The sequence below is a fragment of the Vespula vulgaris genome, chromosome 7, assembly GCF_905475345.1.
Source record: "Vespula vulgaris chromosome 7, iyVesVulg1.1, whole genome shotgun sequence".
NCBI classification, from domain to species: domain Eukaryota; kingdom Metazoa; phylum Arthropoda; class Insecta; order Hymenoptera; family Vespidae; genus Vespula; species Vespula vulgaris.
Genome location: NC_066592.1, coordinates 4,385,001 through 4,395,454, shown reverse-complemented (window position 1 = coordinate 4,395,454; position 10,454 = coordinate 4,385,001). Strand labels below are relative to the sequence as shown.

Here is a 10,454-nt window from a genome sequence, read left to right as displayed (position 1 = left end):
CCAGCTAAATACCCAACGACGCGCATTCATATACGCGTCTCTTTGATATGAATCATTTACAGTCTTTCGAACTTTGAACTCCATGTACGATCAATACAATCAAAATTTGTAATATATAATATAATATAGTATTAATATTGTGTATATTACACAAATAATGATATGTATTCGGAATGTTATTGAATCGTTAAGATTTCATTTATTTTACTCTTTCTAATTATTCTAAATTCCACGCATACGTAATATATTATATACCTCAAAACATTCAATATAACGTTTTAAACAAGCTTTCAAATAACATGAAACCAATAATCGATTAGAGAAGAGATCGTAAACTTGATCGTTGCGCCTAAGCTCGGATGATCACGGACTTAGGCTAAGAAGAAAGTGTTGCAGGTGCACAGGTGCAATAGTAGTAGTAGTCTTGCACCTTATCTCTCGAGACACACCCCCGAGTAGAACGACCGTGAGAGAAGGGATACTATCAGTGAGAAAGGAAGACAGTGATAACGAGAAGATCGGGTGCAGACAAGAGAATAAAAGAAAATGAGCGTAATTAATGATAAAAACGAAAACGAATATATGATACAAAATCTAAAGAATGTGGATAAAATATACAATAGAACGAAAAGAGAAAGAGAGAAAAAGAGAAAGAGAGAAAAAGAGAAAGAGAGAGAGAGAGAGAGAGAGAGAGGAGACGATCATGGAGGGGTTGAAGTAGAGAACTACAGTAAAGAAAAAGAAAAGAGAGTGAAAGACAGAGAAGGATAGAGAAAATGAGAGAGAAAGAGAGAGTGATAGTAAAGGCGCGAAGGAGAAGCAGAAGCAGCAGCAGCAGTAGCAGCAGCAGTAGCGCCGGTGGCACAGTGGTGGGGGTGAGCGCGACGGCGGGTAGGGTGTCGTAGGGGCAGAACCAGCGCCGCGACGCCTCGTCACGCACAGTCGCGGCTCGAACGCCGTTCGATGCGAACGTGTCGTTGTTACGGTCCGTCCTCGACCGCCCTCTCTGTCTACCTGTCTTTTTCTTTCAAATTTTTTCTCTTTCTCTCTCTCTCTCTTTCTCTCTCTCTCTCTCTCTCTCTCTCTCTCTCTCTCTTTCTTTCTCTTTCTCTCTTTTTCTTTCTCTCTTGTTGGCTAATCTGTCTCGTGTCATCTTCCTTCTCTATCTCTATCTTTTTTCTCTTCTTTATTTTTCTTATTCTATCCTAATCATCAACGAAGACTCTACGAGGGATTGTACATACGAGAAAATAATAACAAACAACCATTGATAGTCTCGATTTTTTTCTCGAAGTTGTTCGTTGAACGAGATACTATATATGTATATATATATATCAAATCGAAGGTGTGACTCGGATAATGATCTTTCTTTTTTTTTCGCGAGTGATTAGTGACTAATTTTCATCGAGGATTCTAGTGCTCCCGATTCGTTAACAACGCTTGCTCTTCTCTTCTCGTCCGAGAGAAAGAAAGACAGTTGCGTCGAGAGCACGTGTCTTCGTTACGAGGGTTAATACCTCCAAGAGTTTTCGTTATGACGTATCTCGTATTGAAGATTTCTTCGTCTATTAAAATTTTTCAAACGAAGACAACGCGATTTATCTAGTCCCGTGCAGACTTTTAAAATAATCAGCGTGATGGTGTGAATCTATTTGACAGAATCGAGATTCTTCTTTTAAAAAGGATCTTCCTTATTCTTTTCGATATCTTAATTTTGTGAAAGAGAGGAGAAAGAAAGAAAATAATATATATATATATATATACAAGGAGAGTAAAGAAAGAAAAAAAAGAACAAAAGAATTAAAATCGAAAAAACGGAGGTAAACAAACGAACGGGCAGTGCTGTGTCTGTCATAAATGGCGGTGACTCGCGAGCCCTGGAATGCTCGCTGAGAGCTTGTTCTTAGGAAGGGAATGGATTTTCAGAGCGCGATGGACACGTTCGTCGAGGCATGGATGGCTGCTAACACAAAAAACGATCAAGTACAGGTGAGTTTATTTTATCGGTCCTTATCTTTTCTTCTTCTTCTTCTTCTTGTTTTTCTTTTTTTTTTCTTTTTTTCTTCTTCTTTGTCTTTTTTCAATTTCGTTATTCCGTAATCACTCAACATTTCGAGACCAATATTCCCGATTTAACACATTCAACAAAAGCTGTAAACTTGCTTGTCTCACGGAGATAACACGCTCATAAAGTCAACACATTTCTATATTCGAGGGTGAGTTAACCGAAGAGCAACCCCTTCCGACATTACACGGCCAATTGGCCACCCCAGTCAATCTCTACTATCCCTTCTCTCTGATCTCCTACTAAAACGTACTTCATTCCATTGCAATGCTTTCAACGATCTTCAAACGGAAATCTCAAAGCTTTTGAAAGAAAAAATAAATAAATAAATTATCAATGATTAATTTTAATGATTAATTACAATTTTTTTTCTGTCAAAGTAAACTCTAAAAAATTTCCAACATTAACGTGTATTGGAAAGAAGCTTTTTCATTCAACATTTATTTTCATTCATTTAATTTTCCAAACAAATATTTTTACCAACGTTCAAAGTCAATGTTCAAGAAAATAAATACATGTGTATAGTTATGTATGTGTGTGTATGTATATATATATATATATATATATATATATATATATATATATACATACGTATGTTAATCCTCGATACGGTCTAAAATTTCACACTGAAAACGAGGCTCGAGGCTGGTACTGGTCGAGAGTGAGGGGAGTGATAGGGGGAAAAGAGGGCTAGAAGATAATCCTTGGTAAAGCCGTGCCTCTCGAATGTATTGCGTGGATGAAAGTACGGAACGTTTACACGTGTACGTAGCCGGGGGGTCACGGGTTCTGACCACGATACGGATGTGCCCCTGCCTTCTTCCTGTGCCACGATCATGTTCGTGTTCTGGCATTCGGTGCAATAAGACCGCGTCTCCATTGACCACTCGATCTTTCTCGTTGATCGTCACCGAATTAACAACGTTTCGATTCGATCAAATATTTTTTAACGAGAGACTTAACACGAAAAGTTAGTTTCTTGATCATTGATCACTCGGTTTCGTTGGATCGTCTTATCTCGAAAGATTTATGCGTACTTATGTATGTACACATACACTCAGAGATATGATCGAGAATGATTTGAATATTTTTGTAAGCATCGACTTTCATATTTCGTAATAACCAGTACAATGAAATACGATAACGGTGAATAAAAAAAAATTGAATTCATCCGCACATATACATGAATATTACGGAATCTTTTACCAAGAATAAAGATTTATTTTAAGTCTTCTTTCATCTTTTTTTTCTACACTAATTAACAATAAAAAGAACGATGGTTAATAAGAATACGTATGAGTTTTATATATGAGATGTTTGCTTTAGTCATATCGTTTGATCGGAGAGGAAGACTTAATTAATTAGAAAAAGAAAAAGCTTTAATCAGTACGTACAAAAGCATTTAATTTATAATTCCAATAAATATATTTTTCATCATTTTTCTCTCTCCTCTTTCATATCTTTCCCTACTCATATCCTCCTCAACAATTCTTATTTGAATTTATTAATTTCATACGATCCACAAAACATACTCGCAGATTCTTTGTTCGAATTCTCGACCAGTGGTAACGAGGATAGAAATCATCGTGCTAGAAACATTACGTCGAGACGAAAAAGGTTAATGGGTTAAATATCGCATAGTGTTGTAAGATTTTACTCGCATTACCATCCGCAAATTCTGGAAAGCCGTAAGCTTCACGAGTAGCAGCATGGATTTGCGAAAGGTATTATCTCACTTCTGTTAGTATGAGAAACAGAGAGAGAAAGAAAGAGAAAGAGAGAAAGAGAGAGAGAGAATTAATCCCATAATGCTGTTAGTTCATTAACGAGAAGACACTGGTTGGGAGATATTCTTCGAAAACAGAAAAACAAAAAAGAAAAAAAGTGAAAAAAGAAAGCAAACATCCAAAAATCGTCCTTCCTCTTTTATTTCATGCAATGTATCATCTAAGAAACAGTATCTTTTTTAATAAAAAAAATATAAGGACAATGCTTCTGAGCAAGCCCGAGACAACGGCTTTTGTGCGTACTCGACGTTTACCGGTACGCCTCGCGATGCGGCTTCCTCCTACGACGAATCGTCCCGTCTTCGTCGTCGTCGTCGTCGTCGTCTTTCAGGTATTTCATTTCCGCTGGGAAAAAAAATTCGGAATAAATACCAAGAGCCCTCAACCCTTTTTTTCGTCATTATTCGAGAATACAAAATTTGTGAATTTTACAATTTCAAATCCAATAATGAAGCTACAATATTTTAATAATGTTCCTTTTTTTTTGGATAAACACGATGCGTGTAAAAAGTTCGAAGTAACATGATTGATTGGATAAAATGGATTTTTATAAAATACGAAAAATACACGTATGTATCGCTCTAATATATAATTTAAAATATAATGCAATGTTCGATTGAACTTAACACAGTCGATCTGATATTATTCAAAAATAAATTCTTCAATGAGATTTTTAAAAGCGGACCATTTTGATGATACGATTAAAACTTAGAATTCTAAATATCAGAGGGCAATGGATAACTTTTGAACGATATTGTACCACCGAAAGCGTCCACACCCTTCACATATTTTTTCAGATATACCCATGAATTTGTTTCGGTTCGGTAATACTTTATTATGCACTCTATCTACTACATATTCTCTTTAACGTTCTCCATTTACTGTATACTATCAAGTATCATTTCGATGTATTGATGAAGAGAAATAAAATAGATCTTTATGTTAGGATTTACTATATTATAAAACGTTATAAAACAATAAAGAGAGAGAGAGGGGAACTTCAAAAAATTCCTTTTTTATTTTTTGTTTTTTTTTTTTGAAAGAAAGAGAGAAAGAGAGAGTCATATAATTTGTCGATTCATCTTTAGGATACTTTGCGATTTCTCTTCAAAGGACGTTTGGTCGAGAAGGTTGCGCGAAGGATTTCGAAGAAAGACGAGGCGTGCTTGGAAGTTCGTGAAACTGTGCGCGTCTATATGGCAAAGTGCGTCGTGTGTGCGTTGGATACGTGGGTAGGATACGATCGAGGCACGCATGGTCACGGTATTTGACCACCCCAGGCTCCCGGAATTATCGTGATCCATCTATCCGGCCTACGGAGTCGATACGTCAAACGTCGACTAAAGCGGATAGAGAGAAAACAGAGAGAGAGAGAGAGAGAGAGAGAGAGAGAGAGAGAGAGAGAGAGAGAGAGAGAGAGAGAGAGAAGAAGTGGGAAAATCAAACCTTCTTAGCTTTTAGATTTAATAGATTTTTAAATTAAGAGACTGTACGAGTTATTCGTGATATGTGTGTTACATAATCGATGTGACATAATAAGATCTGTCAAACAGGTTCAACAATGTCGAAATATAAGAAGACCAACGAATTTATTACGTTTTATTTCGTGCATAAAAATGTGATTTTATATTTATAAACTCATTTAATAAGAGATTTATGAAAACGATAGAATGTGATAAAAAAAATATAATACTAATGAGGTTGAAACAAATTGAAGAGCTAGATTAATCGGTTATATGATAAGAGATTAAAAGCTAAATAAAAGATGGATCGTGTAGTTATGAAAGGAAATGGAAAGAATCTGATCAGAGTTAATAATTGATTATTTGATATTCCATTGAAAAAAAAAGAAAAAAAAAGGAAAAAAAGAAAAAAAACCGATTTCCCCTTTTTCTCATCGTATAATTTATATTCTCAAATGAACATCTGTTACGTTTGACGAAGCATGAACTCTATACGACAACGACGACAACGACAACGACGACGACAACGACAACGACAACGACAACGACAATGATTTATGTAACATGATAGCATCGATCTGCGGATTATCTCGTACAAAGGAGAGAGGGGGGCCAATTATCGTTCGTGGATATCGACTATCCGATATTTCGATAAGCCCGATTAGACTGTTGCACGATTAGCATGCGACGGGCCATGACAACCGTTTAATTCCACTATCTCTCTTTCCGCTTCTCTCTCTCCCTCCCTTCCTCTCTCTCTCTCTCTCTCTCTTTCTCACGCCAGTAATAATCGACCGATTAAGAAACGTGCAGAAAGTCAGGACGCTTTTTAGAGATTTCTGGCTTCTGTGACATTTCTTATAATATTTGCCTTCTCCATCTATAAAAACTGCTTTTTTACGTTCTAAACGTGGATGCAAAAACGATTATTTTCTCCCTCGCTCATCCCTTACTTCTATCACCATATCTCGTTAGATTTAACTCTTTAAAAATCGCAATCCTATTATAGAAGTAATAAGTTATGATATATATGTTTGATAGTCGTGCGTCGTTAATTGTTTAGCTCTCAAATGCTTTTACAATTGAATTAAAAGGACTTTGCTAGGAATGAAAAGAACTTTGATTACTCCTTATTAAAATAATATTTAGATAAATCTAATTCTATGTTGTAGTAAATTCTATAGTAGAGAAATTTCGCTGTTGTCTATCGACGATGTAAAGAACTGTGGTAGGAACTAAGAGCCAGTATACCGATTAAGGTTATCGCCTTAACGGGAAGCGAGCAAGCAGGAAACATCGTCGGCACGTATCTCCCTTTTCGCGAGATAAAAGGATCCATCGATGAACCTCACCGATGACCCAGGACCCATTGAATATCTTCTCTATCGTACGATTTTTCATTTTTGTCTTCTTTTCCCTCTCTTTTCTTTACTTCAGTTCAACGTAGCCGATAAGAAAACGAGATTGAGTATTTATTACTGTTGTATTGGGGACCCTATAAGTACATACAAATATATAGATTCAAGGAAGATACAAAATTGCGATGTCATTAATCATCTTTCATAATACCATAGAAAACTTAGAACAATCCCAAACAAACATTGCGAAATGTTTCACAAAATTGTATATTATAAAGTAATAAACGATTAAAAATATTATAATCTTCATTATAAAAAATCTCATCGTATAAAAGAAAGCAAGACAAAGAGTGAGACAATTATTTGTCGTATCATTAACTCAACGATCTTCGATTAAAAAAATGTATTTCATTATAACTTGTCGAAAATGAATAAATTGGATGTAAGAAATATGAAACGTAATACGTAACTTAAGTGTTATGATGTAGGTACGATTTTATGAAATTGAAAAAGCGACAGAAAAAGAGAAATAGAACAAGAAAAAAAGAGAGAGAAAGAGAGAGAAATGGAACACGAAAGTTGGTAGGGAAAAAAAGGAAGAGGGTGGTAAAAGGAGTCGAAAGGGGAAGGCAGAGAGGAGAAGGTTGCCGGAATCCGAGTAGGGAGTCGAAGCGAGGGCGACATCCTCCCCGTGAGTCACGTCGTCGTTACACGGCGATGCCGGTCGGGGCGTTAGCCGGATAAGCCGCTAACCCCATCCACCTGTTGCCCCTTCTTACGGGCTGCCGCGTTCGGAAGTTCGCCGTTCGTCCTCGTTCTTCGTTCTTCGTCGAAACGAGCCATGTTTGGAAAGAGAAAGAGAGAGATGGAGATAAAGAGTGTTCATAAAAGAGAAAGAAAGGAAGAAAGAAAAAGAAGATAGACAAAGATAAAGAATATTTATAAACGTAAGAAAGAAAAAGAGATAGAGAGAAAGACAAAGATAGAGAATGTTCGTAAAAGAGAGAGAAAGGGAGAGAGAGAGAGAGAGGCAGAGATAATGTTCGTAAAAGTAAGAGAGAGAAAGAGAGTATATATGTACATGTGTGTATATGTGTGTAGGAGAAAGATGGAAGTATAGGGCCCCCTCGTTGCCCTTCCACCCTCCTCGGAGCTCTTGGCAAGGCCCCGACTCTTCTTCCCATCCTCCTCCCTTTCGAAGCCGACTCTTCAGCGGTCTGACGTGTTTTTTGCAAGTGCATACCTCCGAGCAGCTCCCGAAACAGTAGCCGGTACCCCGGTACAGTCCGGGCAAGTGAAAAAATCTCTTGGGCATCGTTACCGGTTCCTAGGCTAATCGAGCCCTCGACATCCTTGCTCTTTCCTTTGACACTATTACATGATACTACCTCAAGATTTTTCTCTCGATGAAAAGTAGAAAAGAGTAAATGAGATAGAATATTTCTTTTTAAAGGAATTTAGAGTCCATTGATTGATAAAAGGATTGTCTGTTTGGTAGTATCTCGAAGGATCTCGATAAAAATATATCGATTTATTTGTTTGGGTCTATTGAATAAGCACGATGTTAATCGGGATAAAAAATAATATACTTCTTCCATCTTAAATATTAATTTATATAGAAGAAAATAAAGATGGAGAAATGATCGAAGATATTTAATATATTAATTTCATATTTCATTAGAAAATACCGTAGGACAAACGTACGTGTAAGTACATTTATATCGGTATTAGAATAATAATAGAATATGATAGAAGAATCGATATCTATTTAGAATCTAATCTAAAGCTAAAAGTTCTCCCTTATGTTAGTATGAAAGAGTTAGTCGAACGAAAGAGTAAGAGAGACGGAGATGGAGAGACAAAGTGACGGTAATGCAAATAGGCGGCACGACAATGGCGCGTTAACACGGAATTAGAAAGGATGACAGAGGGTTAAACGTTCCTCTCGTTTCTGGCTCATTCGCGCTCTCGGATTCCTCGGAGGCGTCATCGACGATCCAGTTCTCGAGCTGGCGAAAACGAACGGTCGTCGGTGCATTTCGCACTTCGTGCCTGCCGGCGCGGCGCTGCCACGGTGTAAGATCGTCGCATTCTGGGCCCAGTTGACCCTCGTTGACACCATGGACGGCTTAGCCGTTAGTGTTAAGTTCAGTTCACTCATACATAAATCTAAGTCCGTGGCGCGCTTATGCCTTAGCAGACCGCCACGTCGGAATTGAGCACGTGCTCAGATTTCATCGACGACGACGCTTAGATCATCCGGCGCTCTCTCCGATCCAGCACCGAAATCTTCCGCCGCGAGATTCCTTCAATTGGAATTGGTAGGATGAAATTAGAAAAAAGAAGGAAGAAAAGAAAAAAGAACAAAACGTTTCGACATGTCATAAGTTGCATCATTGAATGTTAAATATAATATATGCGACGAACATTTGGTCGATTAAATACATTTTTTTTCTTCTTGTATTTATCTTGTATTTAAAGAATATAATTAAAATATTTTAGATATTATGTAAATTAAATGCATTGGATCATAAAAGATTCTTTATATATAAAATTAGATGCCTGAGTATTTGCTCAGAAATTTCTGCTAATATATTTATCCTAATGCTCGGGCTTTGCGATTTTAGAGTCAAGCGTTGGCATTGACGCATAAGACGTCGCCACCTTCGAGACCCAGCAGTGTCTCGTCCTTACCAAGGAGTCCGCAGTCTCATCAGTCTCAACAGTCGCAGCAACAGAGCACCCCTCAACCCCCGCCGAGCACGCATCTTAGCCAGTCGCAGACTCCCCTTGGTGCGTCCTCCCATCAGACACCGTTCTCTGCTCACAATCAGCACCCAAAGCAAGAAATTGCTGCGAGTCCGAAACAAGAAGGCTTTGACCTTAGCAAGTCAGCCTCCAGTACCGGTGAGTGTTTTATCAATTTTTTTATCAGAAACGCCCAAATTTTCACTATAATTACGATTTTTATTGGAATTTATTTACTCAAATTTTACAATCGGTATGACAACAATAATAAAAAATCATCTCATTCTTATTCTTGCTAATATATCTACCATTGAAATAGTTTTCAAAAGATTAGTGAAATTATAGTAATTTGGACATTTTTTGGACTCTAGATTTTCCACTAATATACCTTTTTATCTTTTTCCTCTCTCTCTTTTTTTTCTCTTGATGTCTTATTACCTGCGTTATCCTCGTACACTCCATTACACTTAGAGTTTCGGCCGACTGAACAACAAGTCGAACGTGGGACTCTAGTGGCCGTAAATTTTAGCCCGAATTAAGTCACCTTTTCGAGGACAGGACCGTGTGAAAATCAGTTCTCGTCAAGTTTGCGAAATATATTTGGGATTATCATACTTGTACCATAAAGGTACGAAAGAAGTAAGAGCATATTTTAACGAGTGGATATAAAATAAAATATCAGATAAAAGTAATAGATCTTTCGATAAAATTACGTCTCGTATTATTCCATAAGTTTTCGAGTTTAATATAAAAAAAATATATATACGTATGTATATATAGATCATTCATTCAAGATTTTTATACTATTTAATTGTCATATTCATATTTTTTAAATATTATTTACAAGATAAAAATTAATGACATGAGAACAATGTTCTTTAATTTATCACTTTCTAATGCTCCAGTTTAGAAAATTTGTATTTTTATAAGTTTAATTGAAAGATCGATCAGTTTGAATCGAATACGTTTAGAAATCATCTCGACGCTTTGAGTGTCGTTCGTCGAATACTTCCATCGAGAATGATGAAGACGC

The 10,454-nt window shown here is 36.9% G+C and overlaps 1 protein-coding gene across 1 annotated transcript in view; it reads left to right on the top strand.

Moving 5' to 3' along the window:
- The first annotated feature begins 893 nt into the window (after positions 1-893).
- The window catches only part of LOC127064969 (homeobox protein dve-1), a 47,169-nt gene continuing 37,608 nt past the window's right edge, over positions 894-10,454 (top strand). The window contains exons 1-2 of the mRNA XM_050996690.1: positions 894-1,989; positions 9,301-9,580. Of these exons, the coding sequence (XP_050852647.1) occupies positions 1,915-1,989; positions 9,301-9,580 (355 nt within the window). The 5' untranslated portion in view covers positions 894-1,914. The remainder of the gene's footprint in view (positions 1,990-9,300; positions 9,581-10,454) is intronic.